Below are 26133 nucleotides of genomic sequence, written 5' to 3'. Positions count from 1 at the left end.
GAATAGCATAAAAAATGAATTTAATTTTAATTTAGCTGTGCAATTAATGTTTTCCTATTTGCCCATTCCTATATGTCTCATTTTAGTCCATATGAGTGGTGAGATGCTTTCACACTGTTCATGAATTGGCTTCCAGAGGAAAGTCATTTTTTAGGAAATTATAAGTTTGGGGGCTTCAGTGGTAATTAATATATTTATTTATTTTTCACTTCCTTAAGATAAAGCCTATTTGTTGACGCAGTTTGTCTCCTATCCTCAAAATTAACTTCATTAGTGAATATATCAATTGTCAAATTAGTATAAAACCATACTATAATCTTTCTGACTTACTATAAAATGACTATTCTTCATTTTATTTTTTGTTTTTATTACTTTTCTCAGAGGATGGGAAGGATATATTTTACTCTTGTGTTCATTAGTGTGAGAAGTCATGTTTAATGCATGAATTTCTTTCCCTATTGTGTGATTGCATCTTTTGTGGTGTGCTTGGTTTTTATTTGGATTGTTAGTGACCTCAATTATTAACCACTATTGTCTGTTTTCAATGTTAAAAGACAATGAGGGAGAAACACCAAGCCCACCTAATAATGGGAAAAAAGGCAAGTCTAATGTGAAGTTAATAGTGCCTTTCTATATATTAGACACTCATTTTTGATGTTTGTGATGTGTGTGAATATACTTTCTTAAATTAAATAGATATAAATATCCTAGTACAATCCTATTCTATTGAAATGTGTGTCATTTAAGTCAGGAAGTTTGGTTTTCTTGGTCATGTTAATATTCTGAGGTAGAAAGTGTTGGCCAAGTTACCTCATGAAAAACACAACATAGATATTTTTCAATCCAGAAATTGTTTTACAACTGAGTGATTTAAAAAATATTTTAAGCAGACTTTTAAATTAGAAAATGATATGAACTTAATTTAGTTTAATAATATTAAATAAACACCTACAATATTTGTACATTTTTCAGTTTTATACACATGAATTAATATATTGCCTGAATGAGTAAAAAAGATGATCAACTTCAATACTTAGATTTAGTTTTCTTATAATTATTGGTGACTTAATTCTATAACCCAGCACAACTAAGTTCTGTCAAAAACAACAGGGACTGTATATGTTTTATAATAATTGATAATCAGAATTAGCTTAGAATGTCAGCATTTTAAGATGGTTATAATAAAAAAACAATGTTCTAAAATTTCTCTGTATTATAACAATTTGCCTTTGTTATGGGGCCAAATTAAAAAATGACTACTTTTTGCTTCAGTCGCTTTAGTTAAAATGTCTTTTAGTCTTGATTATATACTTCCCTGTCTTCATCTGTTATAAATAACGCCTACAGGGTTCTGTGTGATATTTAATTAGCACTAAAATAATTTTATAATTTTTCTTACTATGGAGTATTAATTAACACCCCTGCCAGCATAAAATTCTTGAAATATGCTAGGATATTATAGGTTAAAAAGGTGAAAATAATGTAACTAAATAAATAAAATGAAATCAAGTATTATAAAATATTAACATTCTCCATAAAACAATGAAAATTTACATAAGCTTTCAGTGTGCATTTACATAGTTGTCATTTTTATCTACATTTTAGCCTCCATGATTTCTGCTTAGTACCTACAAAAGGATATGTTTATATGTACTGAAATTTATATCAGTGATCAGAAAAGTAGACATCTCTTCTTAAATGTTCAGTCAATTGTTAGAATGCAACAAATTTTAAGAACATTTCATGCCATTTTTTTATTTGAGTAAGTTTAAATGTATCAAAAGAATAAGGACTTCATAGGAGGACACCAAGGTAAATACTACAGCAGAGGAAGTACTCTGAGCAGGTGTTTTGGGCTTCCTGAGCTCTAGTTGACCATGAACACTGTTAAGCCTTTCACCTCTAAACTCTTCCCCAGTCTTGTTATTCCTTTGATCTTGCATGTAAAGGTTCTACTGACAATGATTGTTGAGTTACTCCCACTCATTATTAGTATATTTTTTTCATGTACATAAAGATCCTCATTACTGCAAAGCATCACTATTATTATATAGATTAATCCTACATAGGTTACATAGATGGCCCACCTCTATTTAAGGTCTAGGCATCTAATTTTTGCTTCCACAATTTTCTTTTAGGAGAGACACATTTACTGTTTGTGTTGAATTTCACAGTACAGTTCATGAGTACGATTAAGGTGAGAGGTTGTTTTTAAATTAGCTAAAGCATATTTGTGGATTAGAGAAGATTCCATAAGTTAGAGGGATGTTACTATATTCCTTCTTTACTTATGTATTCAGAGGAATAAATAAATAAATAGAGGTAACTATGAATTCTGGCTGTAGCCTTGTATTAGAAATGGCCAAACATTGAATTGAGTGATAGATTTATCACCATCCTCTCTTCTGATTTAAAATGCAAAGGGAGAAAATAATAAAGATAGAGATAGCTTTATGCTGCATCTTCTGTGACGTGCCCACATGTCATTCTGGAATAGGAATAGTGTATGCTGCCTTTCAGTTAGTGAAATATGTGATCAGTCAGCCCGAGTGTCTCCATTAACCCTTTATTAAGGTTAGACTCTTTGGTAGGTGGAATGGGCTTCAGAGTTCTCAAATGACAATGTACCTAAGCCAATCCCTTTACATACATTGGCTCTTCGTACCTTTAACGAGCTAGAATAGCAATGTAAATTAAGACTTAAGCATAATTGGTGAGTTTCTAGCTATTTATAATTGCTTTCATTTTTTTTTAAAAGATTTTATTTATTTGACAGAGAGAGATCACAAGTAGGCAGAGAGGAAGGTGGGCGAAGGGGGAAGCAGGGTCCCCACTGAGCAGAGAGCTCGATGCGGGGCTTGATCCCAGGACCCTGAGATTATAACCCGAGCCAAAGGCAGAGGCTTAACCCACTTAGCCACCCAGGCGCCCCAATAATTGCTTTCATTTACTTATTCATTCATTCTACAGATCATTTTTGGGTACTTACTCTCTTCTAGTCTCTGTTCTGGATGCTGGAAATATGCTAGTGTGTACCTGTCAAACAAAGCTCCATGCCTGCATAATCCTTACATTTATTGGAGCAAGCAAATAATAAAAGAATATAGCAAATCATATCATATACTGATAAGTATGAAAACGAAAATTCCATCAGAATAATGGGATCGTGTTCAAAAAAAGTAGGGTAAATAATGCTTGATAATGCATTCTGAGAAGTATTCCCATCAAGGTAATATTTGAGCAGATACCTCAAGAAAGTGACAGAATTACGACTTGAATGCCTGGAAAGAAGAGTGTTCCTGGCAGAGGGAATAGCAAGAAGGAAAGCTCTGTGATGAGAGCCAACTTGACTTGTTGGAAGAGCCAGGAAGAGGTCAACTTGAGTGAGACCAAGCAAGCAGGGTGAATCGTACTAAGTTGAGTCAGGACAAGCTGCGGCAGGTGACTCGTATCATCCAGTCAATGTTAGGATTTTGTTTTTGCTGAATGAAATGGGAAGGTTTGATTCCAATGACATAATACCATTTCTTTTTAAAATAAATGAAGTGTTTTTTTTTACATTATTTTTTATTTTTTAAATTTTTAAAATTTTTTATAAACATAAAATGAATTTTTAGCCCCAGAGGTACATGTCTGTGAATCGCCAGGTTTATACACTTCACAGCACTCACTACAGTACACACCCCCCCCACCAATGTCCATAACCCCACCACCCTTTCCTGACCCCCCCGCCTCCCCAGCAACCCTCAGTTTGTTCTACAAGATTAAGAGTCTCTTATGGTTGTCTCCCTCCCAATCCCATCTTGTTTCATAAAATAAACGAAGTTTAATTGCCATGTTAAGGCTAACCTGAAAGAATTGAGATAAGAAACAGGAAGGCTTTTGCAATAGCCCAGGAAAGAGGTGACAGTGGCTTAGATCATAGTGACAGGAGTAGTTGGATTCTGGATAGATATTAAGGATGGAGCCAACAGAATTACCTGATAGGATGAAAGAGAGAGATTCAATAACATCCAAGCTTTGGGCCTGTGTAACTGGGAGAATAGGGAGTTTCTACTAACTGAAGAAAAAACTTGAGAAGAATTGTTTGGTGGGAACATTTCAGGGGCTCCGTCTGGGATATAAGCTAGAGATCCTCCTGGATATCTAAGATAAGATGTCAAATAGGCAACTTAAAATGTGGTCTGGATTTCAAGGTGGAGATTTGGACTGTTAGGGAGTTACCCTCAGAGAGAGAGGTTGAATACCATAAGTCTGCCTGAGATTACTGAGAGAACCAGGGAAGAGGTTGAGGGACCCTGCGCTGAACTATCTCATACTTGGAAGCCGACAAGATGAAGCAGCAGGAGACTGAGAACTATGAGGGAAACCATGGAGCGCAGTGCCTTTGAGTACAGGTGAAGAAAGTACTTGCAGTGGGCGAGAGAGAGCTACTGAGTGTGAAACCATCGCTCGATTTAGCAAGTATGCCGTTGTCAAGTTATCCTTCATTAAGGGCAGTTTTGTTGGAGTCGTATGAAGGCTGAGGAGCATGGATTTAAAAGAAGAGGAAAGAAGGGGGACAGTGAATATAACAGATGCCTTTGAAAGAGTTTGGCTGTAAAGGAAAAAAAAATAAAAATCTGGAACTGAGGGGAGAGATCATGGGTCTACAATGCATGCAGGACACATGGGAAACTTGGTATGAACATGAGTTTTGTTTTCTGAGTCTGGATTCTTGATTTGCTTTCTAGAGCCATCTGGCCCCAATCATCTCCCTGTAGTTTACCAGTATATCTCTTGGTATTCTGTGGTTTCACTCCTAGATTTAGAATCAATACTTTTAGATTTAGAAGAAGCCTTATAAGTCTTTTAATAAAGCTGCTTTTCTTCATTGACAAAGGAATAGAAATCTACGAGATAATCAGCTTTCTTCAATCTACATAGTAGCAGATCTCTAGTCTTGACTTCCAGAGTATGCATTTTTGTATCCTGCCTCTTCAGATAAATGGTGATCTTCTTGCATGGGTTTCAGCCATTTATTTTATTTTAACTATTAGCTAATGGCTTAGTTCAGTTCAACCAATGTCTGCAATTTTTTCAGCTAATTGTACTGGGTGGTTATTGAGGATACACTGACAGATCAGATGTGTTCCCTGCTTTGGGGATATCCCAAGATAAAACAATGAGAATAAAATGAGAATAACAAAACAGAGCTGGTAAAATTATTTTGTAGCATGTCACTTATAGAAAGTGCTTGAGATTGTGAAATAAGTAAGTAAGTTGTGAGGGGTTCTGGGTAGGTTTTCAGCCTACGATATTCCACTGCTTGTCCTAGTTCATATTCTGCCACTGCTTAATTATTTTAATAATATGAAGCTTTTAGGCTTTCCAGAACACTGAAATATAAATATTTCTGAAGAGACTGACCTGAGCTATTATTACATACAGATCTTTTTAAAATTTTATTTTATTTTTTATTAACATATAATGTATTACTTGTTTCAGGGGTGCAGGTCTGTGATTCATCAGTCTTACACAATTCACAGCACCTACCATAGCACACCCTACCCAGTGTCCATCACTCAGCCATCTTCCCTAACCTCCTCCACTCTGGCAATCCTCAGTTTGCTTCCTGAGATTAAGAGTCCCTTATGGTTTGTCTCCCTTCCTGGTTTTGTCTTGTTTCATTTTTCCCTCCCTTCCCCTATAACCCTCTGTCTGGTTTCTCAAATTACTCATATCAGTGAGATCATATGATAATTGTCTTTCTCTGATTGACTTATTTTGCTTAGTATAATACCTTCTAGTTCCATCCATGTCATGGCAAGTGGCAAGATTTCATTGTCTTGATGGCTGCATAATATTCCTGTAGATGTGTGTGTGTGTGTGTGTGTGTGTGTGTGTGTATGTACCACATCTTGATCCCTTCATCTGTCAGTGGACATCAAGGCTCTTTCCATAGTTTGGCTATTGTGGACATTGCTGCTATAAACGTTGGGGTGCATATGTACATACAGATCTTCATAGGAAGCAAGATAGAGCCTGTGAGTGGAGAAAGTCAGGTGTGGGAGATGGATGCTGAAAAATGCAGTAGAACACTAGGGCCCTTGGAAGAGTGATAATGATGAATTCTGCCTTGAACAAACTCTAGTCTACTAGTCTGCTCTAAATAGTGTTACTTGCTATCTAGATATGCTCTAAACTTACTTTCTTAACTAATTTGATATATTTAAATTGTACAGAATAATACTTTTCAATAGTAAGTACCATATAAATGTTAGCGGTGATTAGTAAAATTTCTTCATAATATCTTGCTCCAATTTTGTATTTTCAGCACAAACTGTGAAAACTTTCAATTTATTTATTTTTTTTTTAAATTTTTTATTTTTATAAACATATATTTTTATCCCCAGGGGTACAGGTCTGTGAATCACCAGGTTTACACACTTCACAGCACTCACCAAATCACATACCCTCCCCAATGTCCATAATCCCACCCCCTTCTCCCAAACCCCCTCCCCCCAGCAACCCTCAGTTTGTTTTGTGAGATTAAGAGTCACTTATGGTTTGTCTCCCTCCCAATCCCATCTTGTTTCATTTATTCTTCTTCTACCCACTTAAGCCTCCATGTTGTATCACCACTTCCTCATATCAGGGAGATCATATGATAGTTGTCTTTCTCTGCTTGACTTATTTCGCTAAGCATGATACGCTCTAGTTCCATCCATGTTGTTGCAAATGGCAAGATTTCATTTCTTTTGATGGCTGCATAGTATTCCATTGTGTATATATACCACATCTTCTTGATCCATTCATCTGTTGATGCACATCTAGGTTCTTTCCATAGTTTGGCTATTGTGGACATTGCTGCTATAAACATTCGGGTGCATGTACCCCTTTGGATCACTACATTTGTATCTTTAGGGTAAATACCCAATAGTGCAATTGCTGGGTCATAGGGCAGTTCTATTTTCAACATTTTGAGGAACCTCCATGCTGTTTTCCAGAGTGGCTGCACCAGCTTGCATTCCCACCAACAGTGGAGGAGGGTTCCCCTTTCTCCGCATCCTCGCCAGCATCTGTCATTTCCTGACTTGTTGATTTTAGCCATTCTGACTGGTGTGAGGTGATATCTCATTGTGGTTTTGATTTGTATTTCCTTGATGCCGAGTGATATGGAGCACTTTTTCATGTGTCTGTTCGCCATCTGGATGTCTTCTTTGCAGAAATGTCTGTTCATGTCCTCTGCCCATTTCTTGATTGGATTATTTGTTCTTTGGGTGTTAAGTTTGCTAAGTTCTTTATAGATTCTGGACACTAGTCCTTTATCTGATATGTCGTTTGCAAATATCTTCTCCCATTCTGTCAGTTGTCTTTTGATTTTGTTAACTGTTTCCTTTGCTGTGCAAAAGCTTTTGATCTTGATGAAATCCCAATAGTTCATTTTTTCCCTTGCCTTTTGCGTTGTTCCTAGGAAGATGTTGCTGCGGCAGAGGTCGAAGAGGTTGCTGCCCGTGTTCTCCTCAAGGATTTTGATGGATTCCTTTCGTACATTGAGGTCCTTCATCCATTTTGAGTCTATTTTTGTGTGTGGTGTAAGGGAATGGTCCAATTTCATTTTTCTGCATGTGGCTGTCCAATTTTCCCAGCACCATTTATTGAAAAGGCTGTCTTTTTTCCATTGGACATTCTTTCCTGCTTTGTCGAAGATTAGTTGACCATAGATTTGAGGGTCTATTTCTGGGCTCTCTATTCTGTTCCATTGATCTATGTGTCTGTTTTTGTGCCAGTACCATGCTGTCTTGATGATGACAGCTTTGTAATAGAGCCTGAAGTCCGGAATTGTGATGCCACCAACGTTGGCTTTCTTTTTCAATATCCCTTTGGCTATTCGAGGTCTTTTCTGGTTCCATATAAATTTTAGCATTATTTGTTCCATTTCTTTGAAAAAGATGGATGGTACTTTGATAGGAATTGCATTAAATGTGTAGATTGCTTTAGGTAGCATAGACATTTTCACAATATTTATTCTTCCAATCCAGGAGCATGGCACATTTTTCCATTTCTTTGTGTCTTCCTCAATTTCTTTCATGAGTACTTTATAGTTTTCTGAGTATAGATTCTGTGTCTCTTTGGTTAGGTTTATTCCTAGGTATCTTATGGTTTTGGATGCAATTGTAAATGGGATTGACTCCTTAATATCTCTTTCTTCTGTCTTGCTGTTGGTGTAGAGAAATGCAACTGATTTCTGTGCATTGATTTTATATCCTGACACTTTACCGAATTCCTGTATAAGTTCTAGCAGTTTTGGAGTGGAGTCTTTTGGGTTTTCCACATATAGTATCATATCATCTGCGAAGAGTGATAATTTGACTTCTTCTTTGCCGATTTGGATGCCTTTAATTTCCTTTTGTTGTCTGATTGCTGAGGCTAGGACCTCTAGTACGATGTTGAATAGCAGTGGTGATAATGGACATCCCTGCCGTGTTCCTGACCTTAGCGGAAAAGCTTTCAGTCTTTCTCCATTGAGAATGATATTTGCGGTGGGTTTTTCATAGATGGCTTTGATGATATTGAGGTATGTGCCCTCTATCCCTACACTTTGAAGAGTTTTGATCAGGAAGGGATGTTGTACTTTGTCAAATGCTTTTTCAGCATCTATTGAGAGTATCATATGGTTCTTGTTCTTTCTTTTATTGATGTGTTGTATCACATTGACTGATTTGCGGATGTTGAACCAACCTTGCAGCCCTGGAATAAATCCCACTTGGTCGTGGTGAATAATCTTTTTAATGTACTGTTGAATCCTATTGGCTAGTATTTTGTTGAGTATTTTCGCATCTGTGTTCATCAAGGATATCGGTCTATAGCTCTCTTTTTTGGTGGGATCCTTGTCTGGTTTTGGGATCAAGGTGATGCTGGCCTCATAAAATGAGTTTGGAAGTTTTCCTTCCATTTCTATTTTTTGGAACAGTTTCAGGAGAATAGGAATTAGTTCTTCTTTAAATGTTTGGTAGAATTCCCCCGGGAAGCCGTCTGGCCCTGGGCTTTTGTTTGTTTGGAGATTTTTAATGACTGTTTCAATCTCCTTTCTGGTTATGGGTCTGTTCAGGCTTTCTATTTCTTCCTGGCTCAGTTGTGGTAGTTTATATGTTTCTAGGAATGCATCCATTTCTTCCAGATTGTCAAATTTATTGCCGTAGAGTTGCTCATAGTATGTTCTTATAATAGTTTGTATTTCTTTGGTGTTAGTTGTGATCTCTCCTCTTTCATTCATGATTTTATTTATTTGGGTCCTTTCTCTTTTCTTTGTGATAAGTCGGGCCAGGGGTTTATCAATTTTATTAATTCTTTCAAAGAACCAGCTCCTAGTTTCGTTGATTTGTGCTATTGTTTTTTTGGTTTCTATTTCATTGATTTCTGCTCTGATCTTTATGATTTCTCTTCTCCTGCTGGGCTTAGGGTTTCTTTCTTGTTCTTTCTCCAGCTCCTTTAGGTGTAGGGTTAGGTTGTGTACCTTAGACCTTTCTTGTTTCTTGAGAAAGGCTTGTACCGCTATATATTTTCCTCTCAGGACTGCCTTTGTTGTGTCCCACAGATTTTGAACCGTTGTATTTTCATTATCATTTGTTTCCATGATTTTTTTCAATTCTTCTTTAATTTCCCGGTTGACCCATTCATTCTTTAGAAGGATACTGTTTAGTCTCCATGTATTTGGGTTCTTTCCAAACTTCCTTTTGTGGTTGAGTTCTAGCTTTAGAGCATTGTGGTCTGAAAATATGCAGGGAATGATCCCAATCTTTTGATACCGGTTGAGTCCTGATTTAGAACCGAGGATGTGATCTATCCCCTCACTGAAATGGACAGGTCATCCAAGCAAAAGATCAGCAAGGAAATAAAGGCCTTAAACGACACACTGGACCAGATGGACATCACAGATATATTCAGAATATTTCATCCCAAAGCAACAGAATACACATTCTTCTCTAATGCACATGGAACATTCTCCAGAATAGAAAACTTTCAATTTAAAGTAAAAGCACACCTGATTATAAAAGTAAACCTGAACTATTTTTTCAATATATATGGTTTAGTAGCTTTTAGGAAATTATTCATCTAGATGCTGTTCTTGACCATATAGCTTGCATAAGAAGCAATACCAGGGGAATAAATCAGATTAGGTTGCAGCATTAGTTATTATATAATATGCTAATGCATTTTTAAGGGTTTTAATCCATTTATAAAAATCAATATACAAATATTTAGAATACTCTTCTCTAACAAAACTATTTAAATTATTAGTACTTTTCAAGTTTTATAGTGTTTAGAGAACTCCATTGGAAGTCAATACTTGGCTCCTAAGCTCATTTCTATTCCTAGGCATATGACATCTGGTAAAGTTCTTAATTTCTCTGCACCTTAGTTTCCTCTTCTGTACAATCAAGTATCCTATAAGAATTTTTTTTTTTTAACAGAAACTAAGTGTTTTTGGAGATGTAGCTAATGAAATCTAATGTCTCATGGTTTTGTTTCTGATTTATTATCTATGTTGTTACTGTTATTTGTTTATTTTGTTTGGTTTTGGAAACTTAGCAGATGCAACCTCTAATTGACTGTTGGTGAGTCATTCACTGTCAGGATGATAGACGAAATAAATGCTACCATGCTACCTATCAAAAAATCATGTTCCGGGGCACCTGGGTGGCTCAGTGGGTTAAAGCCTCTGCCTTCGGCTCAGGTCATGATCCCAGGGTCCTGGGATCAAGCCCTGCATCCGGCTCTCTGCTCAGCAGGGAGCCTGCTTCCCTCTCTCTCTTTCTCTGCCTTCCTCTCTGCCTACTTATGACCTCTGTCTGTCAAATGAATAAATAAAAAAATCTTTTAAAAAATCATATTCCTAAATGTACAGAAGGAAAAATGTTTTGTCCCTTTGAGCCTCAATGTAGAGTTGCCTACATTATTTCAAACATAGTTAACCTTGCGGACTAAGAAGAGAGGAAAGAAAGGAGAAAGAAGAGGGGGAAAAAAACAGGTTACAAAGGAACCCAAAATAGTAAAGGAATTTTGACAATCTGTAATGAATACTTGTGTCTGTAAGCATTCTAGAGGTTGGATAGCATTTACGGTGTGGACAGGCTTTGTGTTTCTGCCTCTCTGTATTCCTGTGAGTGCTTCTAGGGCAAGGAAGGTAAGATACCCATGTCTTAATTGCCAAGTTTGATTTGTATCTAGATAATAATGGATTTTATATTTCCTAAATATGGCATTCTTTGCCAACTTAGATGAATGACGATTTGACCAAAAATCATATGAGAGAAATTCAGGGATACCATAGAATAGCGAGGAATTTATCATACAGTTTTTAGCAGGATATGCCTTCAGTCACATCTGTATTATGGAATAGTAATTCGGTGACAGTGAGGAAGATGGTTTGAAAGAAACAAGATAGAGGACATAAGACCATTTCAGGTCTTTCAATAGTCCACTATGAGGGTTTGAACTAGAGCGAGGAGAAGAAGAAGAAATGCATTTTAAAAATTTCCTTCCTCGTTCAAATCCACAAGCCTGAATGAATCAGTTGTAGAAGTTAAGTACTTATACACAAATATTTTAAAATTTCTTCTCCTAATCTTTCTTTCTCGGAGCCCATTTCTCCTTATTTTACTTTTCTCTCCCCCTTTGCTCATTTTATTTCTTCTGTATTTCCAAAGCCTCAACTGGCTAATCAGATTTAGTGAAAAACTCCTTCTACTTCAGACCTTTCTGCATACTTCAATCATTATTCAAGCCATACCATCACTGATTTCCTGAATATAATTCTAAAGCCATCTTCTATTTGTTGTTGAAAATGATGTGATCTTAGGAGAGCGATAGGAGACTAGAGTAAGAGCACAGGTTTTGGGCCTTGGCTCAGGGCCTGTCTTTATTATGTACCAACACTAGGCCCTTAACCTAAGTTCATCTGAGAAAAAGAAATCTTACCATCTTTCTTTTATGCCCAATATGCTACTTTGAGAATCAAATGAGGTAATGAATGTGAGATTGTTTGTAAACTAGAGAACTAGTCAGTTACTCTTAATAACCAGCTCTTTGTTTTCTTACCTGGAGAAACCAACCACCTTTATGTGTTGTTTTTTTTTCCCCAGTGGTTGCATTTATTTTTTTTTATAATTAAATTTATTTATTTTCAGCATAACAGTATTCATTATTTTTGCACCACACCCAGTGCTCCATGCAATCCGTGCCCTCTATAATACCCACCACCTGGTACCCCAACCTCCCACCCCCCCCACCACTTCATTCCCCTTAGATTGTTTTTCAGAGTCATAGTCTCTCATGGTTCACCTCCACTTCCAATTTCCCCCAACTCCCTTCTCCTCTCCAATTCCCCATGTCCTCCATGATATTTGTTATGCTCCACAAGTAAGTGAAACCATATGATAATTGACTCTCTCTGCTTGACTTATAGGATTAAATATGATGCTCTGTGTGGAGGCAATCGAAGCATATTTTATACAAATATAGTCTTATTAACATAAGAATTTATGCTCTTTAAATTGTCACATTTATAGGATTGGCTACCTGGAGTGATGGAAAGTCGTTGAAATAGTTATTTTGAAGACTTGGGTTTCTTAAATGTCACCTAAATGCTCACTTCATGGTTAAGTCTTCATGTGTAAAATCCTTCTTCATATTATCTAATATTTATTAAATCAATCTTTAAGCTTTCCAATCTACAAATTAAATTCACAACTGAAAATTTACTGAATTCAACTTTAAAATACTCAATTAGAGTGTTATTTTTAAAAAAGAGAGAAAATTATCCCTCTAGAACAAACTTTTTGTGTGTACTTGAATGGATTCCTGGTCTGCACCCTTGGACATATATTCTTTCAAAGTAATACTTACGGATTAATTACATTATACGTCTTTGATTTTCACTTTTTAATCTTGGGTAGTATATTGTACAGAATCATGCTAGCACTTTATACTTAGAATTTCAATTTTAAGTTCATTATTATTTAACATTAAGGAGACCATTTTCTTTTTTTTTTTTTTTAATTATCACAATAGTCCTTTAACAGAAAAGACTCTCTTTAAGGTGTTCCATCAGTGGTATTTTTGCTATTTTTGTTTAGTATGTCTAAAACAGTTTTCCAACAATTTGAATAGTTTCCTGATACAAAACTAGTTTGCTAGTTTCATTTTAATACTATGGCCCATAATTCCAAGAGGGCTAACTAGATATAGGTAGCTCTCAGCATGGGTTTTTGGGTGATAAATGAAGTAATGAGTCAATAGTTCTGTTCTTTTTATAACTATAATTCACTTTTAAAGTAGACATTTGAATTTTAACAGAGGGTTTAAATAATTACATTTAGAACTTTTAGAAAATAATCTATACTCTCAGTGTCCTAATTTCATTATCTCTGGTATAGGTATTCTTCTACAAAATCTGACTAGTCTAGAATAATAAGAAGCAAGAGCAACTCGGTAATTTTAGAGATGGAAATAACCTTTCAAATTTTCAAGACTAAATTTCTCACTTCAAATATAACATATAAGAGGCCAGAGAGGCTCTGAACCTTGGCTAAGGTTGTACACATAGTTAATAGCAGAAATGTTCCAGAAGCCAGCATTCCTGGCTCAGTCGAATAACCTATCTGTGACATTTTTTAATCAACCATTGATAGCCTTGGTCTAGGTCTTCTTTCATTGTTATATTGACTGTCATTTATAAATTGATAGTTATGGAGTACTTTTGTTACTGGCATATAATAATTTTCAACAAATACTTGCTAATGTCAGTCTGTCAACGCAAGACAAATAACTATAAACAACTTCTCTTCAACTAAAATGTTTGTCAACTTAAAGAAAGTGTTTAAAAATTAAACATGTTATGTGTTAAGGGGCTTTCTGCCAATTTACAAATAGGCTATACCATTTTCAAAACAAGCCATTTCGACTTCTGCATACTCAGTCTCACTTCAGAATAGCATGTCTTCTATTTTGTAACATCAGAAACTGTCAAGTGATGAAACAACTCCTTAAGATGACAAATGTATAGGATTTTAGCACATTTTAGGAATAACTCTGTAATCCTGTTGAATCTTTCATATTATATTGGTGGATGACCAAAAGTGCAGATTTTTCAAAAATCAAGAAATACTTTGTTTTAATGAGCTTATTATTTTCCCCAAACAGAGCAATTAGTCTGTTGGTGTTTGATATCAGATTAATTTGGTTAAAGGTACAGACAGTTTGTTTTTTCCTATAACTAAAGAGGGCTTAACCTAGAGTTTGGGAATTTATTAGAAAGTCTATATATTCTCTAAAGGTTTTAAGACTGTTCTTCCCACTAGCAGTTGATTGAAATATAGTATCTTTATCTAGATTGTTTACCATTCCAGAGTCCTATATTGCATCTTTAGCAGATTATTTATTAACACCCAATTAGAAAATCAGGGTGTTAACTATACATCTAAATGTAACTTTCATACTCCCAAATCAAGGAGTCTGTTTCTTCACAAAAGCTGATTTATGTTGGGCCAGGAAAAAAAGCATCTTATTATTAATAACATTTATTTTAGGTTTAGGAACTGGAAAACCCTTACAATTAATGCAGTTGATTCTAACAGTGTAAGTAAATAAAAACAAAAATAGTAAGTAACCAAAAATCAAAAACAATAATGTATCCCAAATCCCCTATATTTGATGTTGCAGAATAGCGTATTTTCCATTTTGACAGTGATTTCAACTTCCCTAGCTATGTTTTGCTTAGGTTAATATTATAAAATGTTAATATTTCATCATTTAATGTCCAAAGGTGGATAAGTCACCATCTTAACTAACAAAATAACCAACTATTAATAAATAACTAACAAAACTCTTAGTTATTGTATGACATAGTGAAAACTTCATGGGGATTAAAATGTACATTGACAGTAACCAGCTACTTATAATATAGTTGTAGAAATATGTGGATAAAAAACAGCCAAGTGTATACTTAAGTATTTATGAATGCTGCTATGAGATTACATTGTGATCAGCAAATCTTTTGATACACGACTTTTAAGGCCCTACATGATCTATACTCCCCTACTTCCCATTTCATTACCTCTTTAACCTCATCTTCTAGTACTTTCCCCTTCATCCACCCTACTCCAGTCAGAGTTCACCGTGCTTTTCTAGAATATGTCAGACATGCTCTTACCTCAGGACATTTGCATGTGTTGTTCTTCTGGTTGTAATGCCTTCTCCCCAAATAACCATATGGCTAACTCCCCTACTTTTCCAAGTTCTGTACTTAAACTTGTCTTCTTTGTGAGGCACTCTATGACTAACCTATTCAAACATCTGTCACCCTCTGGACATTTTATTTCTTTCTTACCTACTTCATGTTTGTCTTCTTAGCACTTACCAATATCTAAGTGACAAAACATTTTATTTGTTTATCCTGTTTAATCTAATTTCTCCCACTAGAATATAAACTTTATGAGAACATGGACTTTTGTCTGTTTTGTTTGTGGTTAAATTCCCAGTGCCTAATCATGCCCAAATTATAGTAGGTGCTGAATTATATTTGTTGGATTCAAACATAATTTACAGTACTACAAATAATTCTGGATAATTTTAGATAAGCCAGATAACTCATATTCAGTGAAACCAAACTTAATAGTTTTCATTGAAATAACCCCACCGCACATAAATTTTTCTGCCATTTAATGAAAGTACTAAATGTGGTAGCAAAAAATTAGTCACTTTGTCTAACCATATATTAAAATGTATTTGTAGATTTTCTCTTGGTATTTATGGAAGTCTCTGTATTTTAATTCCACATAAACATTTTATTGTACCATAATAACATAATGTTTAGCAAAATGTTTATTTCTAAAATAAATTAATATTATTAAATATCAACTAAAAAAAACCTTTATTTATCAAGCCATTTTAATTATATTTTCTTCATACCTTGGCCCCACTTATTTTATCGAAAATAAATTTTGGAGATGACTGGAACAAATTTTAGTGCTCTGGATTTTGAAACTTATAAGAAAATTCAAATATCACATTCCTATATTTAAAATATTGACTACCTATTAATAAAAATCTGTGGGAAAACATAAGGGGAAAAATCTAAAAACTAATTAGATTCTGAAGTATCTTTAGGTTCTCGTTGTACACATTGTCTCTACTTCTGATAAGTTCTGATGATTGTTTTTTGGTTTATACTAGAAGTTACATGGGAAGACCAGCAGAAAAAGGTGAATGGTACAATAAGTGATGACAAACCATTGCCGAAAAAGAAACACCAATCTGAGCCAGGTTTGTCAGGGTTTGGAAAACCACTGAAAGCATGAGACTCTAAGCATTGCATTTCATGCTTTTTAATTATGTGTGTGCTTGTACCTCATCTTTCTCATTTTGGTGTGAACTTTATAGTGTGTAGACCCTATTTAACTTAGAGTGGTGAACACTTTATTTCAAGATATGTGTAGAAAACAAATTCTACATATTTTGGAAAAAAGGTTTTTTTTGTTATCAAGATTACTTTTCTAGGAGAAAAATTGACTAATTTAAGTACAAATGGTCATTTATATATTTGGTTGTTTTGGCGCAAATTAAAGTACCGTCTTGGAAAAGGATCACAATATATAATTAAATATAATATATAATTAAATATAAATACATATAATTAAAGTACCTTAATGGGGAGGTATTACTTGCTTTCTTAAAAAGTACTATACAGAAGTCAATAATACTGTCAAAGCACTATACCAGATATTGGAAATGACTTATTTTACAACTTTTGCAGCTAAGATACTGCGAACAACCACAAAGAGTGATAGCATATTGTGTGAATTCAGTAGTCTCTATAGTCCATTATTTTTACAAATGAATTGAAATGAAATGAAGTGATTTTATTTTCTTCTTTCTTTTCTTCTTTGGAGAGGTATTATTAACTTAGTAGAAGACAAAAATTTGAACCAAGAGTAAAAGGAAGAGGAGCAAAGGGCAGAAGTAATCAATAAATTGAATAATCAGTCCTAGCCTTAATCCATGATTGGATGAGAGTCTGTTGAAAATTTCTTTCCAAATTTTAGGATGGCCTTTCTGATAGTGATATTATCATTAAAATGACTGTGTCTATAGTAACAGTGTTAATGTATTTTTATATGGTGACTCAGTTCATCTTACATCTCTGAAACTTTTATACTTTAAAATGTATCAGTATAAATTAAATTAAATTAATTTTAAACTGACTCATTAATGAGTATTCACTGCTATCCGTTGTATGCCAGAAATTGTGATTGGTACTGAGTTATCTGGGTAAACAACACTAATGCTGCAATGTCCTCATAAAGCTTACATTCTGGCAAAAATATATAAATTAAAAGTGATTATACTAATGACTAAGTTATCAATTGTGATAGTGTTTTAAGGAGAAGAGTAGGTTGCTTTGAGAAAAATAATTATGTTACATAAGTCTGGAGAGGAAGAAAAAATGCTATAGCCCAAGTGGCTTAATCTGTGAATTCTCTTTTAGTTAAACACATTCTGGAAATTTAATAAAATAAGCAGGAATTTATATTGGGAATTTAAATATATAAGTTGTCAGAGAAATATCTTGCCTTTTTTTCAATTTTCAGTTATGCATCACAGTTTGTTTTGAAAATAATAATTATCTTAATATATTTAATGGGATTTAAAGGTAAACAGTATAAAATTAATGATTTATGTTATGATTTATATAACAAAAATTATTACTGTAAAAATATTTCCTTGCAATATTGTGTGATATCAGTTATCTTTAGTCATTAAACTATTGTTTGTCTTATTTGCCATGATATCTGATTACATAAATAGGCCTATAGCCATATAGATCTATATAAATAAATTACATTGAATATTAAAGTCAATGCAAAGTTTGGTTAAAAAAAATCTTAAACCTCACAAACAAAATTTTTAAAATCTCCTAAATATTATTAATTTGTATATTCTCATAGATAGAATATATATATTTTTATACCTTGAGTCCTCTAACTGAATATAAACATCATGTGTAAGAGAGGAAAATTAATGTAATTAGAGTGCCTTAACGTCATGGCTTAAAATGGTTATAGATTTTTCTATTTTGGCAATTGTGCATTTTCCTATATACTAGGAAATTCAAACTGGCCCTGGAAATTCCCACCCTAAATGTCGTGAGTAAGTATGCGGTATGTTAAGGCAGCAAACACTTGTTAAATGTTAGTATTCCTAAATATCATTGTTTGTTTCTTAAAGAAAGGTGGGATATGTAGGGATTATTTTTAACAATTGAAACTTTGAAGTCATAAAATGGGAGGCAAATAATGGGGTATCAGGTGAGTGGGGCTAATTACCTATGTTTTGAGCATGGGCTTTACTGAAGACATGTTTGGAGTCATTCTCTCTTTCATATTTAAATATGTCTATGATACTAATAATCTATTGATTGTAATCCATGTTTAATACATTATTTTCATTCACTAAAATATAAGATCACACTTTCCATTAATTGTCAAAGATTCTTCATCAGAAGACTGTTATAGTAAACTTGTGGTGTTAGAAAAATTCATAAGGACTTGAACCCAAATCTGAGATGCAGAGTCAGCTATGTGTATCAATAGTGTATACTGCTTTTTTGTTGCTGTTTTATCAGAATCTGTGCAAAAATAATAGCTGGGAATTTTACCATTTTTAGGATGTATGCTAATAACTTAAAAGTCATTTCAAATTTTTATTTTAAACATAAGAATATAGAACCAGAGGACTAAATGGCACTAAAAAGGCTAGAAAATGTGTTAATGAATATTTGGATGAACTTTAAATATTATGGACTAGTTTCTGCTTCTTTTAAAGAAAAGTCTTGATATTTCAAAATCTGACTGTCCTGAGGGAGTTATCAGCAAGAAAGGTGATTTATTTTCAGTATCTCTCACTTAATTGATGGGATAGATGAAGATTCCTGGGAAATATAATGGTGCTTATCAGATTAGTATCTTAGATATGAGCAAAAATAGAAGTATTGTACAAATGATTTTAAACTTCAGGGTTTACATATAGTGTTTAGTGTAAATCACTAACGTCTTCCTCAGCTAGATGTGAATTAGATTTTGTTTAGACCATAAAGTTAATAAAACAATCTTGACAGAAGTCAAGATTATTTGAGTATGGAAAAACCCATTGTTTAATTTTTAATGAGCAATCTGATTCTAGACTAGAATACTATGGCCTATAATAATGCATTGCTATTAAACATTGAAAAACTTTAATCTGTTGAGCTTTATATTTTCACTCTGTGAGTCTATCTGTTCTTACAGTAATTGAAATGTATCTGAAAAAAAGAGCATATTTTATATTAAATATTTTATCTCAAATTTTACTTAAACTCATCCCACAAAAAACTCTGGTGAGAATGCTAATTTTAGTTAGGCTGAATGAATGTTTTGGAACTGATACAATTTCTCCAAATAAAGATCTTGGACTTAAATAGTTCAGAATGGACTTTGAGATATAATTTTAAATGATTTCTGATGTGTTTGATAATTAATTGATACTTTTCCAAAAAGGATTATCTACCTTGGTTCATTATTTTTTAAGTGTATAATAACTTAGCTACCCTTCTTGTAATTATCCTGAAACCATGATGGTACTACTTACTTTGCTGTTTCTTGTCTGGAAAATAAGTCTATGCCTTTCTGGGAAAGGGCAGTGAAACAATTTGCTGGGTTACTGTATGATTATGTATTATTTTGGAAATCGAAACTATTCAGGTAACAAGTTCTGTTTTACTACATACTCTAGCATCTTGATGCATAAGCCCTTAGTATTAGCATTATATAATTTACTTAATGTATTAACCTTTAATTTTTTCCAACATGGACTTTATCATATTGTATTCTTTGTGGACCTGTAACTGTGGTGAAGGTAGGGATTTTTTTTCTTCTACTTTTGGATTTATGCTTTGCAAAATTATCTTAAGAAAAAGTAAATACTGAAAGATGTATTTTGTTAGTGAGTTTAATACTTAGCTTTTTTTTTTTTTTTTTTTTACTATTTTGGTGTTGTGGAGTTTTGCTTCCTTTTATTTTTGAGTACTTTGACATTTCTTAAACGTAGAAACAATGTGTTTCCATCTAAACTGATAATCTAAATTAGTCTTATAGTTAAATGCTAATCTAATTCATCTAATCTAGAAAAGAGAATCAAGGTTATGTTCTTAGTCAGTATTAGACTCTGGTAATTTCCAGATTGTTGTAGAATAAATGAATTTTATTTTTTATTAAAAAAAGATATAAAACAAAGTAAATATTTTATGCAAGACAAATCAATTGATGGAATTTCAGAATTAAATACTATTGATACCTTCAGATGTAAATATAGCATTCTTTGTTAATAACTGTGTTTTCCTATCAATAAAGAGAAATTTCATGATTTACGAGTTTAGTTGCTTATTTAAAGTTGATTCAGTTTCCTCTGAATATACAGATAAGCTTATAAGGCCAAGCTGTAATTCAATGACTGTTGTTTTTATGATAAATAGTGTGATGTATTTTGAAAGTCAATTATTTTAAACTCCCTCAATACATTCTCTGAGTATATTTTTCTTCTGTATTTAAAATTGTATTATGTGTCAGACCTCAAGGACAAAATCAGTGAAGAACAGTACAGCTAGGAAAGAAGATATTTAAAAGAAAAACATTTTTATTAGTGAGCTTTTAAAAATAACAAAATATTTTAAAAGATTGGATCTTGCTTGTTTTAATAGGTAGAAGTTATTGTAAACATTCAATTATTTTATGGTTAATGACAAGATTACAGCAAGTAATAATTAGTTTAAAAAAGAAACTCGGACACTTGGTTGAGGAACTAATTCTTCAAGATTTTTTCACATTGGAGAGTTTTAGTGCAAAATCTGTAAATTTGGTAAACATTTTATTTTTATATTCTAGATCCATCCTGATTTTTGTACTATTGAGACACTCCTACAAAGTAATTGCTTATTTAGTCTTCATTCTGAAAAGTATCTCTCCTGCTCCAAAGGGACATACTAAGACTATGATCTTTCAAAAACCCTCATAATATGATTAGTTTTTAATTATATGAAAGTTCTAGTATGCTTTTAAAGTATTAAGGCTTTTGTTTCATTGTCAGGATTTTTTTGGGTTGGGAGTCAGGAATCTTTTTAAACAGAATTCTTGCTCCTGAAGGACCTGTGTTTACTTAAGTACAAAATCATCTAATAGGACCAACATTATGTCTGTTGTAAATGGTGATAAATGAGAAAGAACATTAGCCGTAAACAAGTTTCAAATAGATATCATACACACTTGGTAAAAACTGTGTTTTATAGATAAACGGGCCCATGTACATGCCTTTTAAAATTAATTTGATTGAAGATTATTCTTTCTTTTTGAACTTGAGGTGTATTAAGTCAAAATTTAATAATAGTTAATACATTATATTAGGAAGAGAAAATTTTTGGTTTGCTCAAAATTTTGCATAAAATTTGGCATCATATACATTATTACAAACTTAGCTTTGTTTTATTTTATATATCTGTTTATCTTCAGTAGTTCTTTTTCTAATTTTAAGGACCAAAATATAGCAGCTTTAGTTGGTAGGTACATAGGTAGGAAGACACAAAGATGTTGTATTACTTTGCTTGATGCACCTAAACTTAAAAATACTTCCCCAAAATAATTTGCCATAAATGATGAAATGATATTATGGGGTTTATGAAGTATTCATCATACCTTATAAATGTCTTTTTCGATATAATATATGAAAATATTTTATGTCTCCTTTCTTGGCTCCTATGATGGAATGAACAACAAAAAAAATACTGTATATCTTCTCTGCAGAGTCTTTATATTTTTTAAATATAAAACTAAAACTACAGGGTGCCTAGGTGGCTCAGTGGGTTAAAGCCTCTGTCTTCGTCTCAGGTCATGATCTCAGCGTCCTGGGATGGAGCCCAGCATCAGGCTCTCTGCTCAGCAGGGAGCCTGCTTTCCCCCTACCCTTTTGCCTGCCTACTTGTAATCTCTGTCAAATAAATAAATAAAATCTTAAAAAAAAAAAAAAACTAAAACTACAATTCAGCCATAATTATAACAGATACCAAAGCAAGGGTATACTTTTACTATATTTAACTTCTTACTATTTAACTGGTTATTGGTTAAAGGAAGTATTAGAAAGAGTTCTCATTAGAATGGCCATTAAAACAGCACTGAAAAGTAGAATGTTTGTGGGATAGTAATGATCAAAGGAAAAATAGAGAGGAATTGTGGAGGCTGTTACTTTTAGCTTCTTCAAGATTTACAGAAGTCTGTAATTCATTGCAATGGTATATGTGAAATAAGTCCTTACAGTTTATTCCCATTTAAGTAAGATCTGGCGACTCAAATGATGCTGACTATAAGTTTTTCTTTGAAAATGAGGCTGTTATAATGCAAATAATGTATAATACAAATTCTAACAACAAGGAAGACAAGAAAGCCAAAAGATTTTTTAAAATATATTTGGTATAACTTTAAATTGTTGAGATTTTATTGTTTAAATGAATATTCTATCTGCCAGTTAAAATTAAGTGATTTTTACATAAGAATGGTTATGACCCATTTATTAATGGATCATATTCATATAAGGGTGGAAAGAGGATTTAATGGGTACTTTCAGTTAGTAGTGAGATCCTTGTCGGATCTTTTATTTTAGTCCTTTTATGTAATATAAATTTGTGTTATTTTATTAAAAATTAACTTATTAGTGCTAAGTGTTACTATATTTCTCACAAGAGTAAAAACTTTAGTGAATTCCTTGCATAGTTGAAGCAGTTACCTTTAAAAAAAGAAATTCAAACTCTATACTATGTAATAAATTGTCCAGATCAGGTGCCACCATGAGAAGATTTTTTTTGTTTTTTTCTTTGCTTGAATTTTTATTTCACGTGTTTTTATTGGGTCATATACGATCTAGTAGAAAGAAAGTTGACCTGGTAATCAGGAGTCCTCTGTTCTATTACTGGTTCTGCCACTGAACTTGTTGTGTGACCTTGGGTAAGTCACTTGAACTTTGTATGCCTCAGTTATTCTCTGTGATTAATGAATGAATGAGTGGAGAAGACTTTTGAATGTTTTGAATCTATATAACATGAAGAACATTGCCTCAATGCCATTATAAAATAATTCAAGATACAGAAAAATGCTAAGTAGAGAAAGAGCGTCATTTATTTATTTTGTGTTTACATTTTCTGCAAAAAATAATAGTAATGATAATAAATTTTTTTCTTAGAGAAGGAATATACCTAAGCCATCATTTTATCCAATTCTTATCAATTTCATTTTAATATGCAAGGAAATTATTTTAGTAGGGTTGTAAATATATATGTAGAAAAATTTTGCACATGAGAAATAATATGAGATAAAATACAATTCAGAATTAAACTGCGTTATTAATGTATCTCTGATTTTTCTGTCTTCTTTGAGAAGTGGGTAGACGGGGGGGATGGAAAACAAAATATGTCATATATCATATTAATGTATGGAGTACATTTCAGGAGGATAATGCTTTTTCAATAGTGGCCAATCCTACCAACACAGTCTGGTTTGTAATACAATAATTATGATGAATGTAGTGTCCAATTTTGAATAGATCAGAGATGTGCTCAAGCAATAATCAAAATGACATTGTTAAATTTCAAAATGTGTCATTCCTTTTCAGTTCTCTACAATTCATACTAGGATTTCTCTTTTTTCTAAGAAAACAAGTTTTAGTCACCTTAGCCATCTTTTCCTGGTGGAAACTTTTCATTTTCTCACTATTCAAGAAAAGAAACAAATTTGTTATAAGAAAGAATCCTTTTAAGAGTTATAATCTCAGTATATCAATATTTCAAGTATATTTTGATATAATATGTTTTTCCATATATCTCTCAAAAAACTATGATATAACCATTGCGGAAGTGAATTTGGTGTTTTGATTTAAGAATTATATGGTACCTGACTCAAAACTAATTATATGATTAAATAGGAGATTTTGGTTTTGTATTACAGTGTTTATCTGTGTCAGTCATACTAACTCACTAATACCTTTGAAAGAATTTTTTTCCTAGATTGCTGAGTTTAGCAGATATTTCCTGCTTTCAATCACTGTATAGAATGTCTTCTAACTTCACTAGCAGAGGAGAATGAAGTGTTTCCAAAATGTGTCCTCTACCTATTATAGTAGATGTTGGATTTTGAGGGGCAAATTTAAATAGAGATGTCCGTGATGTGTTATGTGGTGTCTGTAGGAATTTTCTGAATAAATAGGTATTATAAGGGAATATGAAGAAATAAGATTTGTCTAGATTTAAGATTCATTGGATTTTTAATATTTAAATAAGCCATATCTTCCAGCTACCCTTTTTATAGCGAGTCTTACAGTTATTACTCTCCATATTTTATAATATAATATTTTATGGTAATATTTTGCTGTAGTGAAGTAATTTGGGTATTGGCCCATGTGTGCACTCATCAATTTCAGAAACTTGAAAGGCATAGAAATGTGTTGGAACTATTTTTAATGTTCTTTTCAAAAGTTTATTCAATTAAATTCTTTTCTTTAAATAATAATTAAAAATTCTAAAAGCATTTTTACAGACTTTCAGGGACTCTGGAATGTCTTGAACAATATGGTCATATAAGGAACATTGTTTTCACTAATGGTATCTTTCTTCAGCATCAGTGTTCAGGATTGGCGGTCCATAAATAATTGTAAACTTTGAATCTTCTTTATTTCTACACTAACTTTATTTTTCTGCTTCTGCTAATCCATAATAGTTTACCCAATTCTCCATCAGTTCTTCTGTATTCTTTTTAAAATTTTTTTTTAATGTGGTATGTATTTTATTATATCTTCCCTACAACTGTGTACAGGATTTTTCTCAAAATGATTTGGGGCCCTTTCCTTCAGTGTCACTTTTTACCTTTCGAGTACATCCTCTCACACCCATCTCCTTTGTCTATGTCTGTCCATTACACGATGTGGCCACAGAAGAAGTGGACTCCACAAGGAGAAGACATGCAGGTCTGTCTCTACTACTGCTTTTCTTTGTTATTTTTTCATGTATCTAACTTATTTTAGAAATTTTTTACATTTTCTTCATTTCATAATTTTTCATTTTCCTCTAATATAACAAAATGTTAAATCTTGCAGGCCTTTTTATTTTAGGTAGTGGTATATTCAACTTTTAACAGCAACTACTCCAATTAGATTGATAAAAATAAAATGATTAATTTTTAATGTAATATGTATATGTGTGTGCATGTGTGTGTGTGTGTGTGTGTGTGTGTATTTTTCCATAATGGGTAACTGAATCCAGATCCAAATATATGTATATGTATATATGTTTATACATATATACATAAAGATATATAGTATTTTGTCAGTGAGATTAAGTTAACAAATGAATCATACTCATTCTTCAAATTATTTTAGACTTCAACTTTGTTTTCAACTTCATTTTACATAATTCTAAAAGTACTTTATTTTTATCATGAGTTCTGCAATGTGCTAGACATTTGGAGAACATTAAAGATCTAATACATGTCCTAAACAAGCTCTCACTATCACTGAGGAGTTAAAATATGTGGGTAATATGCTGTGTCTATGTGCCAATATGAATGATTCTAGCAATATGGTCTACAAAGATATAAAGTCAAATAAAATCTGTTTCAGCTAGATGGCCAGAAGAGGCTTCATGGAAGAAATAACACTTGAACTGAAACTTGAACATTCATTCAACACTCATTTATTAAGCACATGTGATGTGATACTGTTCTAGGTGCTGGAAATAACAGGACACACAATAGCTCCCCATCTTTGCAGGCTTTTTCTAGTGGGAGTCTGAGAAGTAAATGCAGTAGTATTGCCAGTGCTATGAGAAATCTGTGTATATAGAATGCAGTGGAATCATAAAGGATGGTATGATCATTTCCACCTGAAAAGTATGGATATTAGTTCAAGAAAGACTTCGTAGGAGAGATAACATATGAATTGAACATTAAAAAGTAGAAAGATGTTGCCCTCCTGGGTAGAGTACATTTCAGGCAGAGGAAACAATATGGGGAAAATGACTTCAAA

The 26133-nt window shown here is 33.1% G+C and overlaps 1 protein-coding gene across 49 annotated transcripts in view; it reads left to right on the top strand.

Moving 5' to 3' along the window:
* Nucleotides 1-26133, top strand: part of RIMS2 (regulating synaptic membrane exocytosis 2) — a 603997-nt gene that overhangs the window by 404875 nt on the left and 172989 nt on the right. For 22 of the 49 annotated variants that reach the window (XM_059165830.1, XM_059165827.1, XM_059165815.1 and 19 more), the window contains one exon: nt 25045-25077. The exons of 24 other annotated variants lie outside the window; for them this stretch is intronic. In XM_059165830.1, the coding sequence (XP_059021813.1) occupies nt 25045-25077 (33 nt within the window). The remainder of the gene's footprint in view (nt 1-25044; nt 25078-26133) is intronic. 3 more of the 49 variants (XM_059165818.1, XM_059165814.1, XM_059165851.1) reach the window with 1 other exon arrangement.

This window comes from Mustela lutreola, chromosome 3, assembly GCF_030435805.1.
Source record: "Mustela lutreola isolate mMusLut2 chromosome 3, mMusLut2.pri, whole genome shotgun sequence".
Taxonomy (NCBI): Eukaryota; Metazoa; Chordata; class Mammalia; order Carnivora; family Mustelidae; genus Mustela; species Mustela lutreola.
Note: the sequence above shows the minus strand (reverse complement) of the source record. Positions and strands in the feature narration are given on the sequence as shown.